This window comes from Plectropomus leopardus, chromosome 5 (assembly GCF_026936395.1).
Source record: "Plectropomus leopardus strain MGB_pleo_1.0 chromosome 5, ASM2693639v1, whole genome shotgun sequence".
NCBI classification, from domain to species: domain Eukaryota; kingdom Metazoa; phylum Chordata; class Actinopteri; order Perciformes; family Serranidae; genus Plectropomus; species Plectropomus leopardus.
The window spans coordinates 13,666,141-13,681,441 of NC_142180.1; the positions used below are offsets into that span (position 1 = coordinate 13,666,141).

The 15,301-nt window shown below is 38.4% G+C and overlaps 2 protein-coding genes across 2 annotated transcripts; both read left to right on the top strand.

The window, feature by feature from the left end:
• The first annotated feature begins 3,064 nt into the window (after window positions 1–3,064).
• ttc22 (tetratricopeptide repeat domain 22) lies at window positions 3,065–9,231 on the top strand. Its single transcript, XM_042483854.2, has 8 exons — window positions 3,065–3,507; window positions 5,220–5,520; window positions 5,802–5,857; window positions 5,936–6,051; window positions 6,537–6,655; window positions 7,430–7,591; window positions 7,906–8,058; window positions 8,145–9,231. Exons 1-8 carry the CDS (start codon window positions 3,245–3,247, stop codon window positions 8,679–8,681), a joined length of 1,707 nt encoding a protein of 568 aa, XP_042339788.2. The 5' UTR covers window positions 3,065–3,244; the 3' UTR covers window positions 8,682–9,231.
• A 1,239-nt stretch (window positions 9,232–10,470) lies between these two features.
• On the top strand, window positions 10,471–13,434 carry LOC121941265 (cornifelin homolog B-like). Its single transcript, XM_042484020.2, has 4 exons — window positions 10,471–10,563; window positions 11,854–11,955; window positions 12,110–12,297; window positions 12,451–13,434. Exons 2-4 carry the CDS (start codon window positions 11,892–11,894, stop codon window positions 12,571–12,573), a joined length of 375 nt encoding a protein of 124 aa, XP_042339954.2. The 5' UTR covers window positions 10,471–10,563; window positions 11,854–11,891; the 3' UTR covers window positions 12,574–13,434.
• The last annotated feature ends 1,867 nt before the right edge of the window (window positions 13,435–15,301 follow it).

Sequence of the window (15,301 nt, forward strand, 5' to 3'; positions counted from 1 at the left end):
TTGTATTGGCAATGGTTTGGGGTGATAGAAATTAAAATGTTGTTAGTTAGAAAATCCAATAAGGTATGTGGTTATTTTTCCCTGCCATTTTCCTTACGACTTAGAAGAAAAAACATATCTGTATCTGGGGACGGTTTTCATCCTCAAGTGCTAAGTAGCAAAGACACATGGCTAACAAGGTCTTCAAAAAAAAAAACAATTTTTACTCATTATGGCATAGAAGTTGAAAATTAAATAAGACAAATCATAAAAAAGGACACCACAAAAAGAAACTGCAGTCAGAAGGCCTCTGGAGAGCTGAGGAGTTGCTTTTCACAGTGACCACTCACTCAAGGTGCCAGAGAGCGGCTGACTCAGACTAGAAATACAGTCAACAGTGATGAGATGGCTTAGAAAGGCAGAGAGAGGGGTTCCAGCTATAGGCACTAATTACATGTGCAAGTGTGCGTCAAGAGTATAAAGGATAAAGGTCCTCAGTAAAAAGGGGGGATGGGCATGTGCATTAAATAACAATGCCTTAAAAGCAGGTTTCAGGATCTGAAGTGGATTAGGACTGTCTTTTTCTGATATGGCAGGAGAGCCACTGATCTTAACCAGAATGAGGCGTCAGTTGGAAGACATAAAGTATAATTCATACCTAATCATTAAATCCCCCCATTCTTACTGTAATAATACCTTGGACCAGACAAAAATAGTGAAGGTGCATCAAAGGCATTAACAACAGAGGAGAGCTCAGTTTAGATAGAAGGTATAAAGTCTGGATTAATAAGGCTTTCCTGTGATCCTCTGATCCTTTTGTATTCGTTGTCACATCTCGTGAGGGGCCCCAAATTTCCCGGCTTTGCTCCTGTCAGTGTAAATGTAACGTCTCTGCAGAGAAGGATCTCAGAGAACTTTGATGCTGCCAGGTTGCCATCTTTGCTCTCGCTCACACTGTTTAAAATATACCAGGCAACCTTTAAATTGTCATCCCTGACTTGTATATTATTCTTCATTAGTAATACACTGTTTTGTGCCAGAAATTGAGACAGATACCAAAAGTAGGTTAACAAGGGGTTAGTTTGAAAGCCAAAAGGTCCTTCATCAGTATTTGGGGCACATATCCTAATCCCACTTTACAGGGGAGTACTGTAAAGGCGACAGGGATTATTAAGGGTCAACATCTCCCTGAAATACCTTTGTTTTGTCTCTTCTGGGATGTAATATCTATAAACTGGAGCCTTTATGAGCAAAATGCTGTTTAAATTCAATCTTTGGTTTGGAGGGTGCATGGACACACAAACAAGTGTCTATAATCATTATGTTACCATGCAATCAGCCTGGTATCCATGATGGCCACCATGGCAACGGTGTCGAGAGGAGAAAATTTTCAGATTTCTGTACACCCACATGGCACAAATGGAAAAGGCTGCCCACGAGGAGGCAAACCTGCTGTACTAAATACACATTTATGCAACTCTGCCTATGTGTTCAAACCCAACCGAGGTATTTTGTGTGGGTTTGTATGCCCTCTTCACATTTGTGTGGGTTTTACTCCAGGTGATGCAGTTTCTAACCACATAAAGAACCTACATGTTTGGTATTAGAAGTACTCCCCTATTTTGCCCGTGTGCTGCTAATCCACTGCTGCCAGCTGTGAACCATTCCTGCAGACTTCCTTTTCAGACAGGACTGCTGTTTTCTCTTGAACCGTTTTAAAAGGCTGGGCCTCCTCCGTGTTTGAATAAGTATTTAATCTACCATCATCCTGCCCCTATTCCTCAATCCTGTGCCCCATGTTGTACTTTCGATTCTGACAAATGGCTATCACACATTTAAAGTCCCCTTCTAAAAAATGCCATTTCCTCATTGGTACTTCATTTTGGTGTGATTGATTAAATGGACTTGTGGCATTTTATTTTACCAGATATGACAATTCATTCCTTGAATTTTTGAATATTGACTAACAGTCCTTTCTTGGACTCACCAAGGAAGCTATAAAAGTTATGATTATAGCTTCCTTGGGACTTACCTCTCTGAATGTATTTGATATTAGTCTTGCTATATCTAAACTGCACTTGCAATAATCCTTCTGGACTTTATTTATAACTGATTTGTTCCCACCTCTGGCTGTTATTGTTCCCCAGCTGTCAAAGGAGGGCTGATCTCGCTTTAAATTATCTCTCCAATGGTCTCTTATGTGGTGAGGCTTTGTGGAGTTTTTCCTCTTGTTAGAGAGCTTTCACTTGCTTGGGAACCACTTTTGATGTGGGCCTGTATGGCCCATTGAGATGCTGCATGCGATAGTGGGTTTAAAGTGCTTAACACCGTCTTCTTTTTGTTCCACTGGTTTATTACGCAAGTTTACCCTCTGGTGGAAAATTTTAGTGCAAAAATGCTCTGGAACAAAACTGTGCTTATCATGTGTATGCCTGAAACAGCCTTGTATCTTTCATGAAAACAAGGTAACACAGTCAGTGTTTGCTTATTTGTTGAACTATTTGCATTATTTAAATTTGCATGTCCAACTATTTGAGAGTCTGCATGTTGCCTTTAGGTATTTTGTTTTGTCAACAGCTTATCACACACCTGCATGCTTTCTGTTAACATTTTGTTGGAATGAAAGATGGTTTAAAGTGAATTTTCTTGAGTGAGTTTCCTTCAGTGTTTCCCCAGGCACACTCATCCTGATGGTTCACATTCTTCTGTTAGCCTACAGCTGACACAGGCAGAGGCAGAGGGGGCTAACAGAAACATCCTCCAAAACAAGACTTCAAAACCATGTTTGCAAAATTTAAGAGACATAAATAATATCATCCTGTCAGAATGGACTTAAAGGAATGTCTGGTGCTTCTGTTTAAGAGAACTGTTGCGAAAAAAAAAGCAGAAATATGAAATAGGTGACGTCATCTCCTTTTTGAAAAACAGAAATGAAAAGAGATAATGATTAGATGTAAGTCATATTAATGCGACTCAAAAAGGAGAGTTGATAGAAAAAAAGTGGGTGGGAAAATCATGTATCCACAGTTATACACTATCTCCCCCATACACAAGCTATTCCACTCCCTAGTCACTCCCAAGCCTAACCAGTTCGACCTGTCTGCATGTGAGTGTTAAACACAGTACATTGAACTGAAGGCTGAGGAGGACGAGGTCTTTCTTGTGTTGTATCAAAAGTCAAAATATATGAAAGCAGCAGATCAGCATAGCAGTATACTGCTTGTCTTTTTTTAAGTAGCAGGTGGAGGAGGAGGAACAGGAGGCCATGGATGCAGACAGCACAAAGGACATTGAGTCTCTTATGGAGGACATGGACTACATCCCTGGCCATTTCCACCTGGACCTCAACCTAAACTGTGATCCTGTGGGGCCTGTGAAACTGAGACTCAGGGACACCTACCTAAAACAGGAGAGTCTGCGAGGCGAGCTGGAGGCCGAGGCCGGGTATCTACAGTACGCTGTGCGAAATCTGCTGGGTCTACTAGCTTTCCATCTGGAACACCTGGACACAGCAGAGGAAATATTCAGGTGATCATATATTGTCTTTTTTTTTGTTTAAGCAGAATTACATATCACAAGATCTTCACAAGTAATGTGTCTTGAAGCATTTAAAGCACTACACCACACAGCGGTTGAACAAACAGCACAACCTGACTTTCCATGATCTCTGGAAAAAAGTAAAACACAATTCAGGACTATTTTTTTCCATCATCTTATACACTAGCTGACAGATTGTTAATGGTAGGGTGACAAATGTGGATTGCCAAATAATAATCTATGACACAAATTTGGCTTGTTTGAATAATTAATATCAACAACTATGCTCAATAAAAGTATGAGTTGCTTCACTACAGCCAAAAAATGAATATCTTCGTTTCATGTTACAGCTATCTGCAGGTGTAAGACATAACCTATTACCCAATTAAACTCATAATGAAGAGGAATGTTGTAGTTATTAATGTAATTGCTCTCCAAATAACCATTAGAGTAGGCTGCTCCTCTTATTCTATTGTAGGTTATAGATGCTCATAAAGTATGTATGACACTATTTAACTTGGATTTCACCTCTTTTATTTAAACTGTGCATCTAATTATGAACTTCCTCTTTGTTGCTCTGACACTTCAAGTTTAATCAAATCACAGTGACACCAATTTCCTGATTCTCTGAGGAATTTATTGGAAATAAGACACAAGTTAACAAAAGACCACAGCCATGCTAGCAGATCTGTCAGGCTACTTTTGCACAGTGGTGCTTTGAGTTAAATGTTTATTTCAGTATGGTAAAATGCTCCAAATGACAATGCTTAAGTGCTAATATTTTCAAAGGTTTAATGTTTACCATGTTCACCATCTTAGCATGTCAGCAGGCTAATGTTCTCTAATTTGTAAAAAACACAAAGATGTAGACTTGCAAGTTTTTTTCATAAATCAAAGTACTGGACAAACCATATATATATTTTTTTTACCTCAAAGTGTTGCAGGGATGAAAGTTTACTCAGCAGGATAATCTTCACATATGAACATCACTTTTACGATTTTTGAAGCCTAAATGCAATTGCCGGAAGTAAAAGTTAATGTATAGGCTATAAAACTGCACCACACTCACATGACTTAATGTTGCCCCCACAGCAAGGCTTGAAAGCCATGTTTGTCGTGATGATGTTATGTAGTCTCATTAAGCCACTTGATAGCAACCCTCTTTTTTAAGACTCATAAAAAGCTTTAAAATTCATGAGTTGGGTATTTACTGACATATTTTATGCCCCAGAACAAAATGTGACATTGTCTTAAGCTTGTGTTAACCAAAGACCTTATTTTAGAGATCTAACCAAAAACCCATTCAAAAAACTCCTTCAAAACCCGGAGTGCTAAAATACTCAACTTATTTCCAGATTTTAGGACTCATTTCTGCACCACTGTTTTATTATATACAAATCATCCTGAGGGGAACACAAATGTGTGTACCAAATTTCCAATAGGTGACAACACATCTCAGTTCAGATAAAAATGTCATCCTAATTTTGATGCTTGATTAAAAAGTCAGGGGATCACCAGAAGTAGTAGGATTCATCCTCTGGGAACCACGAATGTCCTTCTAAAATTTCCATGGTTATCCAGTTTTGTTTTTATCAGAATAAGAATAACATGTAATGAAAGGTTTTGAAATCACATCCAATGTTTAAGACCTTTATAGGGGGATGTTATTTTAACTCTGCTCTCCGTGTCTGTTGCTCTTACAGAAGCATTTGTAAAGAAGACCCTGGTAACCTCAATGCTTGGGCCAACCTGGGCTATGTGTACGACAAGCTGAGGAGAGAGTTGGATGCAGGGGAGTGTGTGGAGAAAGTGTCCCACCTTATGGGCTTAGACGGTGGAGAGGCCTCTCAGGAAGAGGCCAGGCTCCTGGCGGCTCGCTGCCTGGCTGAGCAGGCTTACGTCTATCCGTATGATGTGGAGCTGGACAGTGAGGACGACATGAGAGATAGACTGACAGCAGCACTGACACTTTACAACAGAGCTCTTGACTATGGGGGTCAGCTGGTAGGAAACACATACAATAATATTCAGAATATGAAAATGTCTTTGTAAAGGCTTGGGCTGAACATGTTAATTTAAGGAGGAGCACTGAAAGAATGAGTGGTTATGCAACGACGCTGCATAAATCAGTCTGTGACTCATAACCCTCCAGCATTTTATTGATTGGCACTTATGTTGGCAATCCTGAGATATCTACCTGAAGACTTGAATATGTATTCCTTCACTCTGTATGCCATTTTATTCCCAACTAAATACTATTTGTAAGGAAATCTGTTGTTTTTCAGATACCTAAAGAGGAAAAACGAAGCTGGTATTTTAAAATGGCAACCATCTATATAAGGTATGATACAAAAGCATCACAACACAATCACTTTACCACGTAATTTGTCATTTGCATTAAGTCATGTTCCCCCTGCAGACTGGATGACATAGTGAAGACCAAAGACGACTCAGAATACTCCAGACTCTCTCACTACAATAAGGGACTGAAGCTTCTCAAAGAAACACTAGAATCTGAGAAAATACAGCACCAAGGTAAATATGTTATATTTCTCTACAAATAAAACTGTTCTGTTGCATGAAAGGATTATTAAGTAGGCCTACTGGGCACAGGCCCAGGTGCCCAAAGTGTATGTGTAAATCTTTAAATTTTGCTCAAATTAGCACGTTATGACCAGGAAGAGCTTTAAAATGACCAAAAATATGTAAATGAACTGCAAAGAGACAAAAAATAACTACAAAAATGGGCAAAACAACAACAAAGAGACACACAATGACCAAAAAAGACACCAAGTTGCCTCAAAGACACACAAAATGACTACAAAGAGATGTAAAATAATGATACAAAACAAGGCTAACAACAACAACTAAAAAGTGTTTTTGGGTTGTCTTGCTCCTGTAGGGGGGTCTGGATGGGGGGTGATTTATGCATATCTGTTACTGATAATCCACCCTAGATATATTACAGTAGTGAAATTAAGTTAAGAAGAACCTGGTCTGATTCTGATCTCTCTCGTCAGCTCTTGCCTGGTGTTATGTTGGCATCATGTTGGAGAGGAAAGAAGAGTTCAGCACTGTGCCCATGTCTATACATGACTGTGGCTACTCCGCCTCTGATCCCCTGTCCTGCTATGGAACTGTAAGTCAACCCAAACATTTAGATCTCTCACCAAATATTGGCAAAAAAACGTTTTCCCACTCTGGCACTGACAGTACTTACACAGACACTGCTGATGCATGCTTATGACGTATATCTGCAGGTGGATGTGCTGCATCTGTCCCAGGAGCACACTCTTTAAGTCTTTTATTTATTTATTTATTTTACTTTAATCCTTCCTCCTTTCATTTTTTACCACAACACTACAACTCTGGTATCCTGAAAATAGAGCTTTCCCTTGTGGCGATAGGCTAATCAACATTGTGTAAACTCATTTGGCAAAAATGCTTAAATGTAACAGATGTTCATTAACATGTAAAAGTCCCTCCCTCCAGCTTTAAATTACTTTTTTCTGATTTGAAGCCACTATCTTTGAATGCTAGATATTTTGTCCAATACTGTTTTTAGTCTGACACTTCAAAGGCCAACTTCTGTCTTCAGCCTTCTGTAAACATAACATCATGTCCTTAATTCTTGTACAGATGTAGCAGCCTTAGAAATGGCTATTAAAATACTCACCCCTTATTTTAGACCAAGTAAAAATGTCTCTGTCCATATGAATATACTGTATATATGTGAGAGTTACTACATTTTTTGAACTGATGTTCCTCCTTTGTAAGGAATTTCTTGCTGTGTGCTGATGTGATAAGAATTTCCTATATAATATCACTTTTTTTTAACAAGAAGCTCTTTCAAATTGAAATACATAAATTACAGTATACAGTTAATATACAGTTTAACTGTCTTTGTCCCCAGGCCATAAACTTGGCGACTGGTGATGCATTCACCCTAAACCTTTTGGCAAAAGTCTTCTTTCTGCTGGGCAAACATGAGATGGCAACAGGGATCTGCAACATGGCCCTGAACGTGCTTCCAGATCCAGAGCTCAACTGGCAGGCTTACTGCACCCGTGCCAAGGTACTGCAGCCAATCAAGTAAAAGCCAAAACAAAGCTGGCCAAACTGAGTCAGTTACCATGTGAAATCCCATTCATGCTTGACAATTTAAATTTGCTGATCCAGAGAATTAACAGTAATTTGTGCAATCTAATCTAATATTTTTAGCTGGTTTGAACAATAAATTGTTATTTGTGCACTGTATGTATTTATAGTCAGTTTATATGATAAATTTCAAATTGTATACACCACATAAAGTGAAGATTTTCAGACATTTGATTAAATTGGATGGTTATAAAATAGGTTTATAAGTATTTACATGTAATTTCCTTTTAGATCAATATGATGCTCTATGTCAGGGACCTGGAGAAGGCAAAACATGGGGAAGGTGGAATCCCAGACCGACAGAGGCTAACTGAGGCCAGAAAAGACTTGGACAAGGTCTTAAGTGTACGTCCATGTCTGCGGACTCACCTGGAGATGGCACAAGTAAAGACCCAAACTACTAATAAGCAATACAAATGTTTTTTTCCCTATAGCAACATGTGTTTTCAGATTCATGCATTTCCATTTAGGTATACTACTACATGGGTGTAGATGCACTCCAGGAGAGTCTTTTGGTGGATGAGGCAGCAGTGAACAGTGCGTTGGTGAGTCTTTCCCATGCCCTGCAGTTCCATCTGAGTGACAGCTTGCCAGATCTCCATGTGCTTCGAGGACGCTGCCTCCTACTAAAAGGTGAGGAGCAGAATGCCGCAGACTGCTTCAAACAGGCTATTGAGTTGGAGAAACCAGGGAGCACAGACACCACAGCCCTGCGCTGCCTCCTGCAGGCCCTTCTGACTCTGTTCATGCAGGGAGGCTCTGACCCAAGCCTCGCCATCACCCAACTGGAGCAGTGTGTGCAAAAGGCAGAAGAGAGGTATCCTGAGGACATTGTGAAGTCCGAATTAAGGTGCCTTTACAGGACTCACACAGCAGAGGTCACAGAGTTATCAAGGGCTCTGATCAGAACAGGCAGACTGGACTTGGTGAGGAGGCTCCTGGAGACAGTGGTGCCTAAACAACCGGTTAAGAAGAATCCAAAGACTAGGTCTTTCTTCTTGTCATGATGCAATATGTGACTTTAATTCAGGCACATGACCTACGACATGCAGTAATTGATGAACTTCTTAACAGCATTTCACAGATGAAAATGAGCAGCAGCAATACACTGTAATTAAGCTGTTTTTAATGTAACTGTGTTGTTTTTAAGCTGTGATTTTTCTATTTTTAACTTCTGGAAAGGCTGGATCTAAAGAATAACCCACACTTACAGTGTTACAACACAGAGGTATATTCCCTTTAAGCTCACTTTACCAAAAAAAATTGCTGTAGAGATAACTGTTAGGTGTATTTATAACAAAATGGCTGTTGTCAGGGTCCCTCATTTGTCTGTCCACAGTGGCTGTATAAATGACAAATGAATAGTTTACAACACAAGCAGTCTTATTTTTGCTAAGTTATATTTAAATCATGTCACACACTACCTCTCCTTGTGTTTGAATGTTGATGCTCTGCTGTGATGACCAACAGATGGGGCAATAGACCATTAAGATGTTACCTGGTATATGAAAGGTTCTGTTTGGGCGATGAATAAAAGACCAGTTTTGGAATCAGTCATTATGTAATCTATGGTGTTTATCATCAGATAGGTGAGTAATTAAAGGTCCAGTGTGTAACATTTAGGGGGAATTAGTGACATCTAGTGACTGTGATTGCAGATTGCAACCCGCTGAAACTTGTCAAGGTTAGAATTCCCTCACTGTTAATTATTTAGGATGTTTTTACGATGAGCCAAATTATCCATAGAAGTCTCCTCCTCTCCAAAACCAACAGACCAGGTGACTGAAATCAGTAAAAACACAGAATAAAGCAGTATCATGTTACAAATCAGTGTTTCTTCAATGCTGTTTGGCATGTCTTAGACACGCTGCTGGCTCAATGCCTGCTATGTTTGTTTAGCTTTTACTCTAATAACTACAGAGCCAAGATGTTTAAGAGGTTTTTACCAGGAGCCAAATTATCCAAAGAGATATCTTCCTCTTTAAAATGTACCCAGTGATTTCAACTGGGCTGAACACTCAGCTGAACACTAAAAAAAAGGGTTTCACAGAACAATAGATAAAAATAGTATTTTTTCAGTGCTTGTGTTGCAGAGGGGCTTTCAACTGTAGTGGATGATGCAAAAACGCAAATGACCCTATCTAGATCCAATGTTTGGTTTGTCCATTCTGGGCTGAAAAGAAACATGGCGGTGCAATATGGCAATTGCTGTAGATAAGGACTTAAGGAAACAAAAAAACAAAGAGTTTTTTTTTATTTTCAGGTTATACGCCAAAGGAAAAAAAAAATCTATTATTTGGTTTGATTTGATTTTACTTTATCATCAGAAAAACTTGTTTTGCCACCCAAGATGCTAAGTGTTTTGCATAAATACACATGAATACAAAACATAAGCCAACATTTAACCATACAACAAAGGCTACAAACCACAGACATTATGAAAAGTGGATGCAGTTCAACATGGTAACCATTTTATTCTGCTTCCATTGTATTTCCAACATATGGATCCCTATGTCAACGAAATGACCCTCACAATGCAAATGTAATATCTACAGTATTGATATTTTATTATCAATCTGCCCAACCCTGATTGCAGAAGTCCCACCAGTGAGTCACACATATTACAGTGCAAGGCTAGAATAAGAATATCCACAAAAGTCATGTTCTGTCATTGTCACCCCCTTTAAATAGTAGATAGTTAGATAGAATAGATAGTTTCTCACTGGTTTGCCACACCTGGGCACCCTCTTTTCATGTGTTGTCTTTGCACATAGGTTCAGGTTTTGCAACATTGTTTGTGCCTACTTGCTCAGTGTCCAAGGTGCCACTCCTCACGACATATTCTTTCTCAGCTTTCCGAGGTGACAGCAAGGCTTTCAGCTCAATCAGGTAAGATTTTTAAGTTTTTAAGTATAAATTAGATATTTTTTATTTTAAAGGTAAAATGAAAGCTTCATCTGATATGTTGCAATCTGACCAGAATCAGGAAAGAGGTTTATGAGCAACAAAACTGTTGGTTTTCCCTTTTTTGGGGAGGTAACGTAGCCTCATATACCAATAAATACAAGTCATACCAACCTTGCTTTAAAAAACTTTAAAAAAAAAAAAAAAAAATTCTGGAGACGATTGGCACTGTGTGACTTCACTGCTACTTAGAAACCTCTTAACTAAGAAGTTTATAGGTATTAAGATGTAAAAACATTGTGGCGTCTGAGACACAAGCTCAGTAAACACCAGCTGAGCAAAAGTGACTGTTCTAAGAGAAGAAAGTTTTCTCTTTCGCTGCAGCTTCTTCCTCTGTTGCTAATATTAACGTTTTTTGATTGGATAATAATCAATAATTCACCTCACTCCTAGGATATCACACACCACTATACGATATCACACACTAAAGTGAAGCAAAAGCCTGTAGGTAATCTTCAAAATATATGTAAGACCATAATTATCATATCATAATAATTTCCTGCCAAAATTAATACAAAATTACAAAATTAATACTATAAAGTGTTGCAAGTATTGCTGTGCATTTAATATTTATATAGATTTGTAACAGATGACAGAAAGCCTGTCCATCCAGGTGTTCACAAAATCGAGGTCGAGAAAAATTCTCGCAGACACTCCCTGCTGCTCATTGTTGTTTCTGTCATTATCAACACAGAGCCCATAGCCAACAAAACTTCATTTATAGGGACTTAGTCAGAATGATGAGCACCAGCTGGTATGCTGCTGTCAAACTAGAGGCTGGTGGAGAAAGACAACATATTTAACACATAAACAGCTCATTAGAAATCTATTTGTGTTTCAGTCTAGTGTCTTTATATCGTATGTGACTGGTTTAACATGAAACCAAGGATGTGGAAATTCAATTATTTTTCTCATCAATATTCAAGTAAATGGACCAAAATCTATCAGATCATCAACTCTTAAGGATGAAAAGAGTTTAGATTCAATTTTTATTTTCATTGCACAGATTACAGTTACTGGGATAATGAAATGCAGTTTAGCATCTAACAAGAAGTGCAAGAAGCTGTAATGTATGCCTAATATACAGAAAAACACACATTATTAATAGAATGTATAATAAACAGTAAGGGGTATGAATATACTAGATATATTCAGAATGAGTAAACAGTAGTATCACTAGTGGACAATTACACACTGAATCTTGTGTGTTTACAGGTTATTTGTTCTCCGTTTGTGGTGAAGTTCAAGAGCCAATGGCACACCCCTTGACAAAGTGGAACTCAGGCCTCTATGACTGTTGTGACGACAAAAGCTCTTGTAAGAATCAATTCCTCAAATTTCAATCATATTTAATCAAAGAAATGTGATATTTTGTGGAAAACTTGTGAAAAAGGCTTAATTTTCTCATTTGTCTGTCCCTCTTCAGTCAGATAAAGCCAAACACTAGCACTTAAATCTGCTCACTTTTCAGGCTGCTATGGTTTCTGGTGCTGCCCTTGCATGGCCTGCTCGGTTGCAGGAAAATTTGGAGAAAACCGTTGTCTCCCATTATGTGACATGTTGAGTCCTGCCATCACATCAGCCATTGGCATCCCTCTGTGTGTGCCTCCTGCAGCCTTGGCTCTTCGGGTTGGCATTCGACACCAATATGGTATCAAGGTATGACATGTAAAACTGAAGCACACTGATTTATTTGATCATGTTTTGATTAAAAAACTCATGTACATTGTAAACCTATGATTAATGTAAGACATCAAATAATTGAGAAAGAGTTAAAAGAGCATGATCAGTGCTTTAATTGGTCCTCCACAGGGTTCTCTCTGTAATGACATTGCCACTTCCTGTTTCTGTGAATGGTGCTCCTACTGTCAGATGCATCGTGAGTTAAAGTACCGCAAGAAAAACAAGGGTGTTGTGAACATGCAGCCCCAGTAATGACGGCTCTCGGATACCCACCTTCTGCTGGTTTTAGGAGCCAACAATGGCTTGTTCATTGTTAGTTCATGCTGAGCTTTGTGGCTCCAAATTGATCTGCTCTGTTTTGTTCAAGACATTTGATTTTGCTGAGATTCATTGCGTGACGTTGACATTGTGATCATCCACTGTTAAAGCTGATTACTTTTGGTTAAGTGTTGAAGGATACAGTCCTTTATTGGACCTTTTTTTTTTGCAGAGATATACATAGATGTAGTCACTTTGAAATGTGTCCCTTTGGCATGGGTAGTCTTTCTAGACATACAGATACATGACCTAATTGGACAAGGCATGCAGAAATTAATGTTTCAGATATGAAAATGAGCAGCAGCGGTGCACGGTGACGAAGTGGTGTTTAATGTAACTGTACATTTTTGAGTTGTGATTTTTCTATTATTGATGGGAAAGGCTGGATCTACAGAGTAACTTACACTTGCAGTGTTACAGCACAGAGGAATATTTCTTTTAAGCTTGCTTTACCATGGAAAATATGTTAAATTGTATAAAATGAGATGGCTATAGCTTTTCAGAGCATTGCTCAATTGAGGAGAAAGTGGTTGGGTGTGTTTAAAACAAAAATGGCTGTGGTCAGGACGCTTCATTTGCACTTCCACAGTGGCTGAATAAATGCAAAATGAGCAGTCTTATTTCTGCTTAGTCATTTTTAAATCATATTTCTGTCTGTCATATTTTCTGTTTTGGGCTATGAATACAAGACCAATTTTTGTATCACTCATAATGTAATCTACAGACCATCTGAAAGGTGTCATATTAAATGAAAAAGTCTAATGATTTAATAAAGGGCATCAGGGATCACTGAAATGTTTTTGTTTTTTTTTTTTTTTAAGTGAATATGCTTTGGCCTTGTAGTTGCTAGATCACATTTTGTACTTTTTGTAATGGTTGTAGAATGAAAGGAAAGTCATTGTATCAGTCCCTGGCAACAACAAATTGTCATCAAATCATAATTATGTTGGGGGAAAATTTTCTGGTGGAAGAGCCCACATTTTGCAGTCCTGCATTGTTAAAAAGCCATGCTGTTACAGTCTTTGAGAGCAAGGCTTATCAAAACTGAGAAAACACAAGGGCAGGAGGTGAAGCAAACTGAAACAAGACACAGTGTAAGTAACAAAATAAAACAGGAAACAGTAAGCATGGAACAAATTACTTTGATAGTAAAAAGGGAATATAATTTTGCACTTATTTGCTGGGATACCTTTGTTTGCAGACTCAAGATGTGACAGCTGTAAAACACTGATTTCACATGTCATTTAAAGCCCCATCTGCTGCACATCTACAAAAATCGGAAGTGATTATCAAAAATACATGTCTTTGCTGGCTCTACAGGACTTAATATGTGTATTTGCAGGTGGGACATTACAAGAGTACACCTGACTTTAAATCAATACAGGTGACTTGAGAAAGTTATTTTCTAAACTACATGTTGAACTGAATTCCTATTTGTGTAAGTAAAGAAGTTATATTCATATTTTTTGGGTGTGGGAAAACTGTTTTTAAATCTTTTATTCCACTATAAAACATAAAACTAAAAAAAAAGTATTATTCTCCCTCTAAAGTCCCATCAGTGAGTTACATAATGTTAAATGCAAAGTAAGAGAAAGAATGGCCATTTAAATCATGTCACTGTCACTCTTTGTTAAGTAGTGTCTGACTGGTTTCCACAGAGGTTCAGGTTCTGCAGCATTGTTTGTGCTTACTTGCTCAGGGTTCGAAGGACCACTCCTCATGCATAACATATTCTTTCACTGCATTGAGCGGTGACAGCAAGGCTTTCAGCTTAATCAGGTAAGATTTTTAAGTTTGCTGATAAGAAATTAGGAATCTTTATTTTGAAAGTAAAATGGCTCACAAGCTCACAAGATCCAGCAAGAGGGTAAACTTTTTTCTAACATAGACTCATGTACCAGATTTTTTGACGAGTCATACTCATGTGGCACAAAAACAGAGGTTACTTCTAAATACTATCAGTTACTGTTGGTACTTTGTGACATGGCAGCTTTTACTGGTAACTGAGAAACTCATCAGTATTGAAATATAAAACCACAGTGACAGCTGTCTAGTTGTATCATATTGTGAGTATCTTACAATGAAATATGTGTTTATATGATGGCAGCTCCTGCTCTGTCTGTGGATGCAAAAAAGTAAGTCACTGTGCAGTGCAGGCCTCTAAGGCACAAGCTCACACACCCTTGAAAGTTGTGCAAACACCAGCGAAGCTGAAGCTTCTGTAGTCAGTGGGGACAGTTTTCTCTGTTACTGCCGCTTCTTACTCTCTTGCTAATATTAATGTATCTTGATTAGACAATTATCAATTAATTCACTTTAAACACTTGTTGGATATCACACCATTATATGCTATCACACACTATAGTAAGGCAAAAGCCTTTAGATAATGTTTAACATATACTATAATAATTACATCCTAATAACTTAACTTTAGACAGACTATGTTGTTGGCAGTGTTGCCGCATTTCCAGTATTTATCCAGATTTTGTTATAGATAAAAAGCAGCTTGTCCATCCAGATATTCACAAAACTGAGGGTACAAAAACATTCCTGTAGACACTCCCTGCTGCTTGATGGGTTTTTTTTGTCATTCGCACAACGGAGCCCATGGCCTACTAATGCTTTATTCACAGACTGAGTAAGTGTGTCCAGCATAGCTGGT

Excerpts from the sequence above, each read along its gene's own strand:
- LOC121941265 (XM_042484020.2), top strand. The coding sequence starts at position 11,892 with ATGGCACACCCCTTGACAAAGTGGAACTCAGGCCTCTATGACTGTTGT. Across the intron at positions 11,956-12,109 it reads TTGTGACGACAAAAGCTCTT|GCTGCTATGGTTTCTGGTGC; the intron begins GTAAGAATCAAT and ends CTCACTTTTCAG. Across the intron at positions 12,298-12,450 it reads GACACCAATATGGTATCAAG|GGTTCTCTCTGTAATGACAT; the intron begins GTATGACATGTA and ends GGTCCTCCACAG.
- ttc22 (XM_042483854.2), top strand. The coding sequence starts at position 3,245 with ATGGATGCAGACAGCACAAAGGACATTGAGTCTCTTATGGAGGACATG. Across the intron at positions 5,521-5,801 it reads TTGACTATGGGGGTCAGCTG|ATACCTAAAGAGGAAAAACG; the intron begins GTAGGAAACACA and ends GTTGTTTTTCAG. Across the intron at positions 8,059-8,144 it reads CTCACCTGGAGATGGCACAA|GTATACTACTACATGGGTGT; the intron begins GTAAAGACCCAA and ends ATTTCCATTTAG.